The 19463-nt window shown below is 40.3% G+C and overlaps 1 protein-coding gene across 3 annotated transcripts in view; it reads right to left on the bottom strand.

Moving 5' to 3' along the window:
- The window catches only part of F8 (coagulation factor VIII), a 138707-nt gene that overhangs the window by 39884 nt on the left and 79360 nt on the right, over positions 1 to 19463 (bottom strand). For all 3 annotated transcript variants that reach the window (XM_049872384.1, XM_049872383.1, XM_049872382.1), the window contains 2 exons: positions 8906 to 12032; positions 506 to 659 (listed from right to left, as the gene is read on the bottom strand). In XM_049872384.1, coding sequence (XP_049728341.1) covers positions 506 to 659; positions 8906 to 12032 — 3281 coding nt within the window. The remainder of the gene's footprint in view (positions 1 to 505; positions 660 to 8905; positions 12033 to 19463) is intronic.

Genomic DNA, 19463 nt, shown 5'->3' with positions numbered 1-19463 from the left:
GGGATCAGTCCCTGGAAAAGGACATCATGCTTGGCAGAGTACAGGGTCAGTGGAAAAGAGGAAGACCCTCAGTGAGATGGATTGACACAGTGGCTCAAGCACAGCAATAATTGTGAGGATGGTGCAGGTCCAGGCAGTGTTTTGTTCTGTTTTACACGGGGTCACTAGGAGTTGGAACTGACTAGACAGCACCTAACAACAACACTATTATGCAGTCATTTTAAAAAGATACTTGGAAAGTGCTTTTAATGATGTAAGAAATGTTTATGACATAGTATGTAGTCAAAAAAGAAGCAGAATTATATATGGTATAATTTTGAATACATAAAGAGAAGAATACACAGGAAAAAGACAAGACCATGCACCAAAATGATAATTATGCGATTATTTTTCAACTTCTTTATTTTTCTGTACTTTCAAAAGTGAGAGTATATGATTTTTATAATAAGAAACAAAATAAACACGTAGGATTAATTTTCTTGTAATTTCATTGTCCCCAACTCACCATGATATTGTCTTCAACTTCTGCTCTTAAATATGGCCCCAAGAGCCCCAAGTGTTCATTTAGTTCTCCACGGTATACAGGTCGAGTAAAGGAGCCATCAGTAAATTCCTGGAAAACCACCTTCTTGAACTGAGGGACACTGCCACTCTGAGCCCTGCAGAAAACAGCAGAGGAAAAGCAACATCCTGATGGACCAAATGGGTAGAAACATCTCACATCCTTACCTCCTGGATTTCAGATTGATTTAGTAGAATTCATGATGGATTGGAAGTATAATGGGGCAGGGAAGGGAGACAGAGGAATCAAACATAACTTTCAGGTCTCTGGCTTGGGCAAATGGATGGTGATGTAATTCACTGAGATGGGAAACCCTAGAGGAGGAGTAGGTTGGGGGTACAACTGTTTCAGACATAAGGACAATTTTTTATGTTCTCACCTTACTGTACATCTAACCAGCATTTTACATCATTTTACACCACTCCATCCTCCTTGAAATACTCTCTCTAGGCTTTGCTAGTATTTAAGTTCCATGAAAGCAAGGGATTTTGTCTGTTTTGTCCACTGCTGTATTCCCAGCACCTGAAACAGTGCCTGGCACATAGTAGGTGCTCAAAAAAACATTTGTTGACACCTTTCAGCTAAACAAGAGATTGGCTCGTAAAATAAACAATATCACCGGTGAGTACTGTGTTGTTCTAAAAAAAAAAAATCATCTATATGAGACCAAACAGTCAACATTTATCCTAAAGCAAAGATGAGAAGGCGGGGGGGGGGGGGGGGAGGGGGGCGTGGTTAGGGAAGCTAGATGAATGGAAATGGAACAACCAGAATGGAAATAATGAGAACGGTGATACAATGTGGAAAATGTTACTAATGTCACTGAACAATATGTACAGAAGAAAAAAAAATTTTTTTAATTGTTAAATGAGAGCCTAATTTGCTGTGCAAATTTTCACCAAAAACACAATAAAATATTTAAAGAAAAAATATTTGTTGAATATGGAATAAATGTAGGGTTTATAAACACATTTGAAATATAGGAGAGTCCCAGGGTTCAGTCCTTGGACCTCTTTTATTTACTTTTTTTAACCTTTTAAGTTTCTGAAATATATACAATAAAGTACATTATAAATACAAATACTTTTGTTACATAAATGTTTTTTTTTTTTAACATGTTAAACCAACTTTGTAATTCAAAGATAAATCAAACTTGGTCATGGTATATTAACCCTTAAAAAAAAAAAAAACCATATTTCTAACCTCATTGCAATTTTGGTTAGAGAATGTCACTGTTTTAGGTGCCATCAAGTTGGTTCTGATTCACAGCAACTCTGGTACAACAGAACAAAACACTGCCTAGTCCTGCACCATCCTCACAATCTTTGCTATGGTTCAGCCCACTGTTGCAGCCACTGTGTCAATCCATCTCGTTGAGGATCTTCCTCTCTTTCGCTGACCCAGTACTTTACCAAGCATGATGTCCTTCTCCAGGGACTGGTCCCTCCTGATAACATGTCCAAAGTATGTGAGAAGTCTCACCATCCTTGCTTCTAAGGAGCATTCTGGCTGTACTTCCAAGACAGATTTGTTTGTTCTTCTGAAAGTCTATGGTATATTCAATATTATTTGCCAACACTGTAATTCAAAGGCAACAATTCTTCTTCCATCTTCCTTATTCATTGTCCAGCTTTCACATGCATATGAGGTGACTGAAAATATCATGGTTTGGGGCAGGCGCACCTTAGTCCTCAAAGTAACATCTTTGCTTTTCAACACTTTAAAGAGGTTTATCGAAGCAGCTTTGCCCAATGCAATCTGTCGTTTGATTTCTTCACTACTATTTCCATGGGTATCGATTGTATATCCAAAAAAATGAAATCCTTGGCAACTTCCGTATTTTCTCCGTTTATCATGATGTTGCTTATTTGTCCAGTTGTGAGGATTTTTGTTTTCTTTATGTTGAGGTGTAATCCATACTGAAGGCTGTGGTCTTTGATCATATCACTAAATGATTCAAGACCTTTTCACTTTCGGCAAGCAAGGTTGTGTCATCTGCATAAGACAGGTTGTCTACAAGTCTTCCTCCAATCCTGATGCCCCATTCTTCTTCATATAGTCCAGCTTCTCGGATTATTTGCTCAGCATACAGATTGAAGAAGTATGGTGAAAGGATACAACCCTGACACACACCTTTTCTGATTTTAAACTACTCAGTATCCCCTTGTTCTCTTTGAACGACTGCCTCTTGCTCTATGTACAGGTTCCTCATGAGTACAATTAAGTGTTCTGGAATTCCCATTCTTCACAATGTTATCCATAATTTGTTATGATCCACACAGTTGAATGCCTTTGCATAGTCAACAAAACACAGGTAAACAACTTTCTGATATTCTCTACTTTCAGCCAAGATCCATTTGACACCAGCAATGATATCCCTCATTCCATGTCCTTTTCTGAATCTGGCTTGAATTTCTGGCAGTTCCCTGTTGATGTACTGCTGCAACCCACTTTTGAATTATCCTCAGCAAAATATTACTTGCGTGTGATATTAATGATGTTGTTTGATAATTTCTGCATTCTGTTGGATCACCTTTCTACGGATTGGGCACAAATATGAATCTCTTCCAGTTGGTTGGCCAGGAAGCTGTCCTTCAAATTTCTTGGCATAGACAAGTGAGTGCCTCCAGCGCTGCATCCATTTGTTGAAACATCATAATTGGTATTTTGTCAATTCCTGGAGCCTTGTTTTAGCCAATGCCTTCAGTGCAGCTTGGACTTCTTCCTTCAATACCACTGGTTCTTGATCATATGCTACCTCCTAAAATGGCTGAACATCGACCAATCCTTTTTGGTACAATGACTGTGTATTCCTCCATCTTCTTCTGATGCGTCCCGTGTTGTTCAATATTTTGTCCAAAGAGTTCTTCAATATTGCAACTCGAGGCTTGAATTTTTTTCTTCAGTTCTTTCAGCTTGGAAAATCCTGAGCTTGTTCTTCCCTTTTGGTTTTCTAACTCCAGGTCTTTGCACACTTCATTATAATAAATACTTCACTTTGTCTTCTCAAGCCGCCCTTTGAAATCTTCTGTTCAGCTCTTTTACTTCCTCATTTCTTCCATTTCCTTTAGCTATTCGACATTCAAGAGCAAGTTTCAGTCTCTTCTGACATCCATTTTGGTCTTTTCTTTCTTTCCTGTCTTTTTAATGACCTCTTGCTTTCTTCTGATACGATGTTCCCGATGTCATCCACAACTCGTCTGGTCTTCGGTCATTAGTGTTCAATGCGTCAAATCTATTATCGAGATGGTCTCCGAATTCAGGTGGGATATACTCAAGATTGTACTTTCACTCTCATGGATTTGTTCTAATTTTCTTCAGTTTCAACTTGATCTTGTATGTGAGCAATTAGTGGTCTGTTCCTGAGTTAGCCCCTGGCCTTGTTCTAACTGATATTGAGCTTTTCCACTGTCTCTTTTCTAAATGTAGTCGATTTGATTCCTGTGTATTCCATCTGGCAAAGTCCATGTGTATACTTGCCATTTATGTTGCTGAAAAAAGGTATTTTCAATGAAGAAGTCGTTGGTCTTGCAAAATTCTATCATGAGATCTCCAGTGTTGCTTCTATCACCAAGGCCATATTTTCCAAGAACGGACCTTTCTTCTTTATTTTCAACTTTCGAATTCCAATCACCAGTAATTATCAATGCATCTTCATTGCATGTTTGATCAATTTCAGACTGCAGAAGTTGGTAAAAATCTTCAGTTTCTTCATCTTTGGTCTTAGTGGTTAGTGCAAAAATTTGGATAATAGTCGTATTAACTGGTCTTCCCTGTAAGCGTATGGACATTATCCTATCACTGTCAGCGTTGTACTTAAGGGTAGATCCTGAAGTCTTCTTTTTGACAATGAATGTGATGCCATTCCTCTTCAATTTGTCATTCCAAGCATAGCGACCATATGATTATGTGTTTCACAATGGCAAATACCAGTCCATTTCAGCTCACTAATGCCTAGGATATCATTCTTTATGCTTTCCATTTCATTTTTGATGACTTCCAATCTTCCTAGATTCATACTTTGTACATTCCATGTTCTGATTATTAATGGATGTTTGCAGCTGTTTCTTCTCATTTTGAGTCGTGCCACATCAGTAAATGAAGGTCCTGAAAGCTTGACTCCATCCACATCATTAAGGTCGACTCTACTTTGAGGAGGCAGCTCTTCCCCAGTAGTTTTTTGAGTGCCTTCCAACTTGAGGGGCTCACCTTCCAGCACTATGCCAGACAATGTTCTGCTGCTATTTATAAGGTTTTCCCTGGTCAATTGTTTCAGAAGTAGACTGCCAGGTCCTTTTTCCTAGTCTATCTTAGTCAGAAAGCGCCACTGAAACCTGTCTGCCATGGGTGACCTTTCTGGTATTTGAAATACTGGTGGCATAGCTTCCAGTATCACAGCAACACACAAGCCACTACAGTATGACAACTCACAGATCTGTGGGGGGTGGGGTTAGAGAATATACTCTATTATTTTAGTCCTTTGTAATTTATTGAGGTTTGCTATTACTGTGTATCGTCAACTTTGGTAAATGTTCTACGTTTGTCAGAAAAGAATGAATATTCATTGTTGGTTGCAGTGTTGTATATAAATATTCTGTTTGGGATTTGTTGAGCTCCCTGAATCTGTGCATTGATGTCTTTTTCAATTCTGAAAAATTCTCAGCCATTGCCTCTTCAAATATTGCTTCCCCTTCATTCCCTTTTTCTTACCTTCTGGAATTTCCACTAAGTTAATCTTTACTCCTTCTTATTTATTTATTTATTGTGCTTTAGGTGAAAGTTTACAGCTCAAGTTAATTTCTCACACAAAAATTTATACACATACTATTATGTGACCCTAGGTGCAATCCCTATAATGTGACAGCACACTCCCCTTTTCCACCCCTGGTTTCCCATATCCATTCAACCAACTCCTATCCCTTTCTGCCTTCTCATCCTGCCTCTGGACAGGAGCTGCCCATTTAGTCTCATGTATCTACTTGAACTAAGAAGAACACTCTTCACGAGTATTATTTTATGTTTTATAGTCCAGTCTAATCTTTGTCTAAAGAGTTGGCTTCAGGAATGGTTTTGGTTCTGGGTTAACAGAAAGTCCAGGGGCTGTGTCTTCTGGGGTTCTCTAGTCTCAGCCAGACCATTAAGTCTGGTCTTTTTATATGAATTTGAGTACTGCACTATACTTTTTTCCTGCTCCCAGAGGGAGCATTCAAAGAGAACCAGCTGTAAACTGCATGGTATTTTCTGATCTAGCCTCAGGAATCACACAGCATCACTTCCACCACATCAACAGGTCACAAATTTCTGTCACATCCTATTGGTCGCAAATGAGTCATACTGCCAGCCCAGATCAAGGGAAGGGGAATTAGACTCTACCTCTTGTTGGGAAAGGAGCCCTGGTGGTGCAGTGGTTAAAGTGTCCCACTGCTAACTGAAAGGTGGTGGTTCATAACCACCAGTGGCTCTGCGGGAGAAAGATGTGGCAGTCTGCTTCCATAAAGATTACGGCCTTGGAAACCCTATGGGGTCGCTCTGAGTCAGAATCAACTTGATGGCAGTGGGTTTGGTTTGGTCTTGATGGGAGAGTGGGAAGGTCACATTTCATGAGAACATGTCAGACAGGATATATTGGCTCAACCATTTTTGGAAAATACAGTAGGCCATAGTCTCTTCTTGTCTCTTTTGCATTTTCCATTTGTGCCCAGTATATTTGTGCTCTGGTGTTGTATTTGGCATATTTGTGAAAACAACTTGAGGCTTAGGATGCTGGTTTCTTCCACTTAAAGAAATTTTATGTCTCCTTCTGCCAGATGCCTGGGGCTACTGCCAGTCCAGGACTGGCTTAAATTATGATCAAGGATAGAGGTTTCATGGACAATCTAGATGACCTAAAACTGGGCTGTAAGTCAATACAGTACAAGTGTACTGGTTCACTATTACTCTGAGGATGTGGCCCTTTGGGAAACCAGCTGAAAGTAGGGGTGGTTTACATCAACTTTCACTCCCTTGATAATTCCATTCAGTTTCATTGGAATGCTACCTATACGCTTATAACTTCCAAATATATGTCTTTAGTACTGAACTCCAGTCTCATATATTTAACCACCTATGAGTTCTTTCTCCTCATTACTCCCACACTCAATCCAATAGCAATCCCTGTCGACTTATCTTCACATTATACCCCACATCCTTCCATTTCTTTCCATTTTTACCACCACCCTAATCCAAATCACTATCTTCTTTTACCTGGATGACTGCAGTAGCCTCTTAACTAGTCTTCCTGCCTCCATTCTTGTCCCTGTGAATGGTGCTCCCTGGAGTATGGACATACATGGGGGAAGACTGTTTTTGTCTCCCTATATCCATCATTTATTAATTCATTCAACGACATTTATTTAAGCATCCACTATGTGCCAGGCACTGTTCAAAGTTCTGGGGAGATACACCATGAACAACGTCTTAAAAATTTGTGCTCTCAAGCACTTTACCTTCTAGTTGGGGAGGAGAGACAATAAGTGGCTGGACTGTGTGTGTGTGTAGTAGTCAACCATCAAATACTAATGAGAGCTCAACAAAGGTGAGGACTGAGAACTAGTAATGTAAAAATCAGCAGTGACCTTGAAAAGTGTAGTATCCATGAAATAGTGGAGATGAAAGCCTTTTTGGAGTGGATTAACAAGAGAATGGGAGGAAAAGAAGCAAAAGTAGCAACTAGAGACAAGTATTTTAAAGCATTTTATATACTGTTAAGGGGGAAAATGGGAGCAGTAGCTTGAGGGGAAGGAGGGTCAATGTAAGGCTTTTAGTTTAAGACCAGAGAGATAATAGCATGAGTGATGTTGATGGGACTGATCTAGTGGAGAGGGAGAAATTGATAATGTAGGAGAGAAAGGGGAAATTGCTGGAGCAACATTTTTTTATGACAGTAAAAGGGATGGTAGCCAAAAAAAAAAAAAAAAAAGAACCGAACGCAAAAGTATGGTATCAAGTGAAAAACTGGAGACATTGGCCTTAGGAGCATAGTCAATTTATTGTCATAACTGTACAGGTAGAGTATATGGGTAGAGATGCAGGTAAGTGGGTAAATGTGATGTTGGGAGTCTGTAAGTTCATTGCATGGCATCAGCTAAGAGTGAGAGGGGGGCAAAAGGTGTTGGAGACTTAAGGAAAAAGGGGAAGATGTAAAATAGAAGTCCAGGAGAGTGGGAGAGTCAATGAACAGGGAAATGTAATATGGTTGCTCTGCAGTAAAAAGGGCTCACTTGAGGGAGACAGTAAGATCAGAAAGTCTTGAAGAAATACCTACTGTTCCTCCAGGCCCTGTATTATCTGACCTCTGCTCTGTTCTACCACCTCATCTCCCATTACTCCCCTCCCCCATTCTTCACTGTGATGATCCTTTGTGTTCTGCAAACATGCTAAACTAATTCTATTCTCAGGTCCTTTGCATTTCTCTCAGAGTTCCATCAGCTGGCCTGTTATTATGCTTTAGGTCTCTGACCACCCCAGCTAAATGATCATCCCCTACTCCCATTCTACCATATTATTCAATTGTATATTCTGACTAGCAACATTAAGATTGTCTTATTTGTTTTCCTACAACTTTATTATCTCTCGTTTTCTCCATTAGAATGTATGCTCCTACTCTGCTGTACTCCAGTGCCTACAAAATTGTTTGGCATATAGTAGGTGTTCAATAAATACTGTTGACTGACTGACCTCTTATGTTGATCTTCCAAATCTCTGTCCCAACCTCCTTCTGCTCCCCTAACAATCACATCCTCCCACATTGCCCTCTGAACCCCCTGTACCATGGAAAACAACGTTCCCAATATCCTCAACTTCTTTGCCAAACACTTCATTTCTTCCTCCTGCCTCTCTCAGGACTCTCTCATGAGAATAAGACTTATGAGGTTGATTTTCTTTCTGCTCCCCATTGCTGCTTCCTGACCATGACTCCTCTACCCTCTTGCAGCTCCCCTGTCCTTCTCTATCCCTCCAGAGTAAGAGGCTCATGCCATCTGGATTTACCATCGGCGCTCCTTGGAAACTCTATGGGGCAGTTCTACTCTGTCCTATAGGGTCGCTATGAGTTGGAAACGACTCGACAGCACTGGGTCTGGTTTTTGTTTTTGGTTTACCTCTCACTGTTGCTGTCATCTTGTAACCTGCCATCCATTCCTCAGCTTCATCTAGACTTTGCTAACCTGGTTCTCAGGATTCTTCTATAAAGCAATCTTTGGAGTTTCACTGCTGTCGATTGGGTGTGCCTTCCCTATTGTTTCAGCACCTAGTAAAGTCAAGGGTTATAATGGTGCAGTAAATAAATAACCAATGGACCCATACCTGTTTCTTAGAGCCTGAGGAGATTTACTCATTCCATAATCCCATAGTTGCTCCACTGCAGCAATAAAATAGTGCCGTGTTTTCTTTTGAAAGCTGCGGGGCCCCTGATTTTCATTCTCACCGTAAATGTCAAAATCTTCCCTCTTCATTTCAATTGAGAGGGCATCATCATAGTCAATTTTTTCTTGCTCTTGCTGAAGAGCAGTAAGGGTTATTTCCCTTGAATGGTGGTGTTTCAAGCCCAGTGGGTTTTCAGTGCACGACCTTTCAGCCTCCCTTTGCTTTGCCCAAGTGGCTTTCTTTCGAAGCCTATCTTGTCCCTCATTTATAGCTGCTATTGCGTGATTGCTTTCACAAAGATTCAGGGGAGAAATGGTGTCCTTTGTATTAAAAGCTGTGTTTTTTGGTGACTCCTTTTGAGATTGCCACTCTTCTCTTGATATCTGGGTAGCATACAGGTTATCCCATGCAAGGGGACCAAGCAACTTGGGGAGACTCTTTTCAGGGCTTTCTGTTGCCCCTTTCAGAAAGGGCACTTTTCCAGGTCTACTTCCTTTACTCAGTTTAATAGCTCCCTGTGTTTTTTGAAGGAGAATCCCTTCCTTGAGAACCAGGTGGCCAGGAGAGCCATTGCTGGTTTCTGTAGGGAAAGGGTCTTCCTGATGAACACGAATTTTAGGAAGCAATTCAACTTTTCCAAATGCTTCAGGTAAGCCTGGTTTCAGGAGAACAGTGTTCTCAAGTTTCTCGTACTTGAGTGGGTCTGTGGCACTTAGGGGGATGACCTTTTCTTGACCTCTGATCACATCCAAAGTTAGCATAGCTGAAGATAGGTCATTTCTTTTGGCTCCTTGTAAGAAATGACTGCTTTCTTGGGCACCAGAACTTTTCTCCCTAAAAGTGTAATTACAGGCTGATGATAAAAGATGAGAAGAGTTGTCTTGGGATAATATCCTCGTCAGATCTGTAGGTCTAACTGATGGAAATGCTGATGTCTTTGCAATGGGTAATACAGAGTCATTTGTTTGAGTGATGACATAATTCCTTATAGAATAATCTGATAAGGGGGACTTAGCCATGGCACTTTTCTCCTTTTCATTATAGTTTATCTGTGTGAGGGTGCCGTGGGTCAAATACTTCATGTCTCTGGACTGCAGAGTTGAGGTGTCATTCACAGTTAACCCCCTTTCAAGCTCTATTTCTTCTAGTGGGGGTCCAAATTGTTTCAAAGCCTGCTTACTATGTTGAATGATAGCATTCTGCTGACTTGGATTAAAAGACAACATTGTGGGGCTTGGATATTTCTCTACCATTTGCTTTGTTTGATTTCTCAAGGCTTCCAAGTTTTCTTCCTCTCTTCTTTTTGAGAAATGGGCTATGTGAAGCCCTAATCTATTTGCTGAACCATTCAGTGACCTGGTATCTTGAAGTACTGATGCATAACTTACCTCATCTAAGCCTTCTACAGTAACATTTTGCCTAGTGCTCAGTAAGAAGAGTGTCTTCAGGAAATTCTTAGTGCCAGTCACTGGAAACACTTGAGGCAAACCTGCATTCCCTTGGATTAATGTTTCCTTCCTTTCTATCTCTTCCTGAATTGTTTTTTCTTGATTTTGGCTATCATTTTCTTGTACATTAGCTAAGTTTGTAAGAAATATGTTCTTACTGTTTGGAAAAATCATTTCTTTGAATCCTGTGTTCTTTGTAAATTCATCCTCTCCTACTGCCACCTTACTCTTCTCTGACAAGAAATTTTGATCTTTCACAGAATTTTCTGAGCCCAAGGATATTAATTGCTTTGGAGTAAGCCCTTGCTCTGAGCTCAGGGAGCTCTTTCTGTGGGTCCTTTTTATCCAATTTGCTGACTCTGGCAAGAACAGCATCTTGAAGAATGACATATCTGGACTTTCTGCATCTAGTGACAAAGGGTCCTCTTTTTTTTGGTGGACCATTTCCATATCTTTTGATGAAGTAGTTTTATTTGATACATGATTTAGCCCCAAAGCTGTAGTATTTTTGTCTATAAACATTTCATTACAATTCAAAGAAGTCACTTCTTGAAACTCAGCATCATTTTTTAATATGTCTTGCCAGTCTGATGAACTATTCTCTTTTAATAATGTTGGGCCATCAATGTAAGTCTTTCTATTAGTTGTTGAGTTGTTGGGTGTTTTGTTTGCCTTTACCAAAGAAATATTAACTGTGAATAGAGCATTATCGTTGGTCAATGAAGCAGGTCCATGAACTTTTTTCTCTTGAAATAACCTATCACTCTCCATTGATGATAACTCTTTTCCCAGTGAACTTTCTTGACTACTCATTAAAGCTGCTTCTAACAACATGGAATCATTATCTGTTCCACTTATGTGCAAAGGCACACTGGACCCAATAAGGGGAGATAACTTTTTGCCAAATAGAACGGTGCCTAGTTGACTACTAAAGTGAACTGGAGTATTCATGGGTCCTAAGTAATCTGTCTTTTCAGTGTCTGATGGCAAGTTGTCTGATGAACTTATTGGTGAAGTCATTACATCATTTGATGAACTGGAAACTTTTAAATCATGTTTCTTCAAGTCTTCTGTTACAGTTGTTTCCAAATTCTCATTTAATCTTAATTGGAGGCCTAGCTCAGGAGTAAATACTGTGTCCTCACTGCGATGGAGCTCTGGCCTGAGGCATGCCACTTCAGATGGGCCCTCCTTATTTTCTATTGCTCCAGGTGAAGGGACATCAGGAATAGCCTCATATTTAGCTTCTTGGAGATCAGATAAGGATAATCCATGTGGAGTAGGGCTCTCTCCCAAGAGCATCAACAAATCACTGGAGGAGACACTTTGTGCTTTAAGCAGCTGTGTTCCCTCTCCAAACCGAGGTTCCTTCTTCTCTATGTTATTTTCTAGAGCTGTGCTGGCCTTGAATTGCTTATGCCTAGGGCTAGGGTGCCTTGAATTCCTGGAAAAGGCTCTGGGTTCAATGACACTATTTTCATTCAGCAAATAGGTTGGAATATTTTCATATATGTCCTCATAATAATCATCAGTGTTCCTGTCACAACTAGAAACCTTCAGTAAGGCTGTCATGCCTCTGTTCCGAAAGTCTGAGTTGTGGCACCCTAGAACCCACAGACCTGGAGATGAGAAAGAATAAGACTCTGGTTACTCATAACCCAAGTCCCAAGCAAGTTCTGTGTTAAAGGTTTTCCCCATTCCCATATTAAAAAAAAAAAAAAAACTAGTCAGTGCCATTGGGTTAAATCCCTGACACATGTAACAGCAGTCCAACAATGGTGGACTCAACTACTGTGTATATTAATTAAATTTCTCCATTTTTTACCACAATATCTGTTTTTTTTTAATCAGCCTTTCCTGTGATCACAAACAGGTATAGTATATTTTCATCATCAAAGATTCTGTGTGACTAGTAAGACTCTCAACTACTGTGTATATTAATTAAATTTCTCCATTTTTCACCACAATATCTGTTTTTTTTTTTTACCACCATTGAAAGTTTTTACAAAGGCTAGATGTGATTGCTATATAACATAGTGGCACAGGTTCTAGAGTTGGGTGGCCTGGCTTCAAATCCTAGCTGTACCACTTACCTGTTGTGTTCCTTTGAACAAGTCAGTTAAGCTCTCTAAGCTCCAGTTTTCTAATTTGTAAACAAGGCTAATTGTGTCTACCCCATGATATAATGGATTCAAATCACATAGTACAATGCCTAGCATCCACCATCACCAATCTGCGGGGTAAGTAAGCACAAGGGAGCAGGACTTAGGTCTAGGGTCCACCTAACATAAAATCTCACCATGGCTCTGGCAATAATAATTTCTACTAAGAACAAGATTATCTGAGTAAAGAAATACTATGAATAGGCCAATTCCACAGTGGTACAGTAGATCTATAAGCATAAGCTTTCTTCTAAGGGAAGCCTTTCCTAAAAGCACATTCCACAGAACCCTGTGAGATACATTTTGGAATCACTGCACACTATATCCAACCTAAAACTCTACGCTGAGCTAAACTATTAATCAAAAGGGAATAAAGACCTTTTTTAACATATAAGAACTCAGAAAATCTACCTCTAATACAATCATTCTTAGAAGATAATTAGAAAAGGTTCTCCACCAAAATAAGGGAGTATATCAAAAAAGAGAACCAGGTACCTATCCTGAGGCAGGGTGAAGAAAAGTCCCAAGTTAATAACTGAGCTTGAGCCTGAGGCCTAAAGAGAACCAGCCCAGACTAGAGCAGTATGATATATGTCTCTAGGGAAGGCAGTCTCCTAGCAAAGAAGAACATGTTATACGACAGATTTCTTGGAAAAAAAAAAAAGAAAAAGAGGACAACTAAAGGGAAGATATTACAAGGAGAACAGAAAGACAATTAGAAGCCCCAGTTAAACATGTTAAGAAAAAAAGAAGTGTAATCTTATCTGGTTCCAAGGTGAACAACATTTATAGAGTAATAATAATGTGATTTCACAAAAAATAGGGACATAACTATATCATAAGTTTGAAGATTAAGAGCCCTATTTCATGATATTTGAAGCATAATTTTGATGGCAGAAAACCCTGTTGGGTCAGGGCAGACCAGGATTGGAGCTGAAATGAATAATTTTTAATGAGATTTTTGACTCTTAAAATTCCACAGTTATAATTGAGACCAAACTAATCCCCTTTTTTCCCTGAGGAGAGCAGTTATAAGATGAGAAAAGGGAAAATGAACTTCCAGAAAAAAAGTCTGGAATGACATATACCAAGCTGGTAACAGGGCTTAACTCTGAGAGGGGCCTGGGAATTGGGAGTAGCGTACACGGTATTTTTGTAATGAAAACATCTTATTTATTACAGTGTGACAAAAAAATAGAAACATCATTATAATTAACAAATTGCAAACAAAGAGCTTAAAGAAGGAAAAAATCAATAAAATAACCAATTCAAATATAAGAAATTCCACATGTAGAAAATTTGAAATAATAAAAGAGATATAATCACAAATACAAAGAAAATGAAAAGAATTGTGCTCCCTTAGAGACATCTCAACAGCCAATCCACTCCTCCAACTCCTGGCACAGGCATAAGATACCTGGCCTACCTTCTGCCTCAGTGATCTAACCAGGGCTTTCAATAAACTACAATCCTGGAACTAGTTGCTGTCAAAGTAACCCAGAGAGACAGAGCCCAGCTGATCACAATAGACAAAAGCTCCTTACTCATTCAGTGCTACTACAACATCCCTACTACGGAATATTAAGCAATCTTTTAAATTATGAGGTACATCTATCCTTATTGGCATAGCAAAATATCAAATACATTATTAAGTGAGAAAAAACAGTCTAAAAATAATATAGACTATGATCACATTTGTATGTATACGTGCATGTATGACTCCAGTCTGGAATATTATACCCTGAGAGGCTGGCAGACTGTAAAGACTTTCCTTTCTGGCAAAGTATATGATCAACTTTCTAGAGTGATGAACAAGTTATCAGTGGGCCTGTCTACCCAAAATATCTCACTTGGAGGAAGCAGAGCCAACATGGTGCTATAGACAGAAGCACCATGCTGTCCCTCTGCAGCAAAGACCTAAAAACCTAGGTAAAACAGATACAAACGTTAATCCTGGAACCTTTAACATCAAATGAAGGAAAAAAGAACTAGATCAAGCACCAGAAGAAGAAACTGACAAAGAACAGAGAATGAGGAGAGCTACAGAGTGGAGGTCCCCTGCCAGCTATCATGGCACAGCTTTGCCATCTTAGAGCACAGCCACCAGCGACCCTGGACAGGGAGTACAGGAAGGCAACCTCATGGAGCTCCCAACAAAAGACAGAGCACCTGGTAGCCAGAGATACATGATTTCCCACCCCTCAGCCTTCTGCCCTGTACGCTTCCTCTGTGGCTTTCCAATGGGCCATGTTGCTTGGCTGGAGAGACACCAGCTCACTGCTGCTCCAAGCCCTCCCTGCCCCCACTGACCGTTTCCTTCAGCACCATATTTTTTTTCTTTCTCTGTTCCTTTCTCCTTTTTCCTTCTCCCCCTCACCTACGCCCTGTGCTGCCTCTGCCCCTTCCTGATGGGCCCTGCTGCGCCACCTGGTAAGAGAAACACCGGCTCACTGCTACCTCAGTTCCACCCTGCTTCAAACAGCTGGTTCCCTCAGTGCCATATTTTGTTTTTTTTTGTTTTGTTTCTTCTCTCTTTCCCTTCCTTTCCTTTCTCCTGCCCACCTAGCTCTGTGTGCTGCCTCCACCTCTTCTCGACCTGCAGTGGCACACTGTTCCACTACAAAGCCACTGTAACATGGCTTCCTAGGGTCTTCCCCGCCCACATTGGCTGACTCCTACTGTGCCACCATTTTTTTCTTTTTTTTTCCTGCTTTTGTTCCTCTCTCTTCTTTCTCTCTCCCGTCGAGCTCTGCACATCACATCCTCTCCCTTCCCTCCTGCCTCTCTGCACTTCCCGCTGAGTGCCAAGCCCCTAGACGGCACTGGCATGGACCCCGAGGTCCCAGACCCCACCCTGCACCAGGTTCATATGGCCAAAAACCGTGACCCCCAGCAGCCCCAGTACGGGCCTTCAGCTTCCTGGATCCCACCCTACGTTGCTCCCCGGCCCCACCTCACTGAGCACCATGCCCCCAAGTAGCATCAGTGTGGACCCGCAGATCCCCAGCCCCGACTCTGCGCCAACCCCCTGCCCTGCCCCACTGAGCTCCACGCCCCCGAGCAGCACAGATGCAGAACTCTGGACCCCCAGACCCCACCCTGCACTGTTCCCAGGCCCCACCCTGCCAAGCACCACACCCCTGAGTGGCACCAGTGCAGACCCCCAGACTCCCAGACCCCACCCGCGCCACCCTGGCTCCGCCCCACTGAGCTCCGTTCTCACGAATGGGACCAACGTGAACCTCTGGAACCCTGAACCCTGCCCCACCATGCTGCCCCTAGACCCACTTCACCAGCCAAAGTTCATGCCACATACAAATGACCTATCCCTGCCCGTCTCCCCTCTGCTGGACCTGCCCTGCTGCAGTATAACCGAGTGATCAGCCCCGCCCACCTGGACAAGGTGGTGAGAACTATCGTGCCCAAAGATGAGTAAGCAACAAAGCACGCCCAGTGTGCCTGCCCAGACATAACCAAATAAAACAAAAAAGCAGGATGAAACAAACAAACCTACAATCAATAAATGAAGAAAATAATTCCTGAATGTCTCATAGACAGCAAAAAAAATATCAAAACATATTTAAAAAAGGGTTAGGATGGCTCCAGTAAGAGACTAAAATAAAACATCAGATGACCTTCTGGTAGAAGAAAAGTCACTGTAACTACCTGATATGGAATTCAAAAGTCTAATATTCAGGGGTCTCCAAGAGAATAGGAAAGAGATCAAGGAAAACACACAGACAAAGCTAAGGAAAAAATAGACAAATCATGGAAAATACAGACGATATCAGGTAAAACGCAGACAAAGCAATGGAAGAATTTGGGAAAATAATATAAGACCAAAATGCCAAAATAAATAAACAATTAGAAACCATACAAAAATAGCAATTAGAAATCCAGAAGATAAAAAGATTTCAGAAATGGACAATGCAATAGAAGGTTTTAGGAGCAAATCTGAAACAATGGAAAGCAGGAACACCAAAGTTGAAGGCAAATCCTTGGATACCTCTTTAGGAAAAATCAGAGAAAAGAATGAAGAAAAACGGAGAAAACCTAAGGACTATGTGGGACAGAATCAAGAGCAAAAATTTGCGTGTGATCAGAGTTCTGGAACGGGGAGAAAATGGAAAACACAAAGAGGATTATTGAAGAATTGCTGACAGAAAACTTCCCTAATATGAAAGATGAAAAGCTGACTATCCAAAAAGCTTAACAAACCCCATATAGGATAGACTCCAAAAGAAAGTCACCAAAACATATCATAATCACATTTGCTAAAACCAAAGGCAAAGAAAGAATCCTGAAAACAGCCTGAGAAAAATGAAAAGTCACATACAAAGGGGAAACAATAAGACTAAGCTCCGTTTACTCAGCAGAAACCATGCAGGCAAGAAGGTGATGGAATGGAATATACAAAACCTTGAAAGAAAAAAATTGCCAAATAAGAATAACACATCCTGCAAAACTCTCACTCAAATATGAGGGCAAAATGAGGACATTTCCAGATAAAGAGAAATTAAGGGAACATGTAAAAAAACAAACCAAACTTAGAAGAATTATTAAAGGGAGTCCTTTGGTCTGAGGACAAAAAACATCAGACCGTGGCCTGAATCTAGGAAGCAAGATTGTACCAGCCAGGTACCACCCTAGGAAATGAACTCTCAAGGACTATCCAAAGCCAAAAGAATTGCAACAGGAAGCCACAGAGGTTAATCTGTAAATGACAACAATGTCAGAACAATAAAAGAGGGAATAAACGGTGTAGGTATAGAACTTTCTAATAGAGAGGAAGGCAAGGAGATACTGAGTAATAATAGACTGGTTCAAACCTAGGAAGATAAGGGTAAATTTCAAATAAACACCAAGAAAGATAACAAACCTACCCATCAAAATAAAGAAGAAACGCATAAAGTCTCAGTAAACACGAAATCTATAAAAACAAAAGAAATCAAAAGAAAATCCACAAACAAAAGGAACTCAGTACAGGAGAGTAAAAGGAACAAAGAAAATGTCAGCACCACAAAAAAAGCACTGCAAAATGACAGCAATAAACTTACATCTTTTGATAATCACCTGAATGTAAATGGCTTAAATGCACCTGTAAAGAGACAGAGAGTGATAAAAAAAAATACAATGGACTAAAAAAAATAGGATCCATCAATATGCTATCTACAGGAGACACACCTTAGAAACAAAGACATAAATGTATTAAAAACCAAAGAATGGAGAAAAAAATCAAGCAAACGACAATCAAAAAAGAGTAGGAGTGGCAATACTAATCTCAGGTAAAATAGACTTTAAGGCAAAATCCACCATAAAAAACAAGGAAGGATGTTATATAATGATTAACAGGACAATCCATCATGACGACATAACCATAATAAATACCTATGCACCCAATGACAGGGCTCCCAAGTACATAAACTCTAACAGCACTGAAAAGAGAAATTGACAGTTGCACAATAGTAGTAGGAGATTGCAACACACCACTCTAGGTAAAGGACAGAATATTTAGAAAGAAACTCAGCAAAGATACAGAAGATCTAAAGGCCACAATCAAGCAACTTGATCTCATAGACATATATCAAACACTACACCCAACAGCAGCAAAGTATATACATTCTTTTCCAACACACATGGACGTTCTCCAGAATAGACCACATCTTAGGCCACAAAGCCACCCTCAACAAAATCCAAAACACTGAAATAATACAAAGCATCTTCTTTGACCACAATGCCATAAAAGTGGAAACTAAGAACAGGAAGAGCAAAGAAAAAAATAAAACATGGAAACTGAATAACAACTTGCTTAAAAACCACTGGGTAATAGAAGAATCTAAAATGGAATAAAAAAAATTACTAGAATCAAATGAGAATGAAAACACATCACATCAAAACTTTTGGGGCACAGCAAACACAGTTCTCAGTGGTCAATTTACAGCAATAGATGCGCACCTCAAAAAAGAAGAAAAGGAAATAATAAAGATCAGAGCAGAAACAAATGGAACAGAGAATAGAAAAACAATAGAAAGAGTCAACAAACCCAAAAGTCAGTTCTTTGAAAGGCTCAACAGAATTGACAAACCATTGGCCAAATTGACAAGAGAAAAACAGGAGAGGAAGCAAATAACCCAAATAAGAAATGAAATAGGGACATTACAATAGACCCAACTGAAATAAAAAGGATCATAACAGAGCATATGAAAAACTGTACTCCAACAAATTTGAAAACCTAGGTGAAATGGACAAATTTCTAGAAACGTACTATCTACCTAAACTAACACAAACTGAGGTAGAAAATCTGAACAGACCCATAACAAGAGAAGAGATTGAAAAGGTAATTAAAGAAAAAAAAAAAAAACTCCCAACAAAAAAAATTCCTGGCCCAGGTGGCTTCACTGGAGAATTCTACCAAACATTCAGAGAACAACTCACATCAGTACTACTCAAACTATTGCAGAACACAGAAAAGGAAGGGATGCTTCTGAACGCATTCTATGAAGCCAGTAGAACCCTGATACCAAAACCCGGCAAACACCAAACCAAACCCAGTTCCGTCAAGTCGATTCCGACTCATAGCGATCCTATAGGACAGAGTAGGACTGCCCCATAGGGTTTCCAAGGAGTGGGTGGTGGATTCAAACTGCCTACTTTTTGGCTAGCAGCCCTAGTTCTTAACCACTGTGGCACCAGGGCTCAAAAAAGAAAATTACAGACCACTATCTCTCATGAGGAAACCCTGGTGGTGTAGTGGTTAAGAGCTACAGCTGCTAACCAAAAGGTCAACAGTATAAATCCACCAGGTGCTCCTTGGAAACCCTATGGGGCAGTTCTACTCTGTCCTACAGGGTTGCTATTAGTCGGAATTGACTTGATGGCAACGGGTTT

The sequence above is a fragment of the Elephas maximus genome, chromosome X, assembly GCF_024166365.1.
Source record: "Elephas maximus indicus isolate mEleMax1 chromosome X, mEleMax1 primary haplotype, whole genome shotgun sequence".
Taxonomy (NCBI): domain Eukaryota; kingdom Metazoa; phylum Chordata; class Mammalia; order Proboscidea; family Elephantidae; genus Elephas; species Elephas maximus.
Note: the sequence above shows the minus strand (reverse complement) of the source record. Positions and strands in the feature narration are given on the sequence as shown.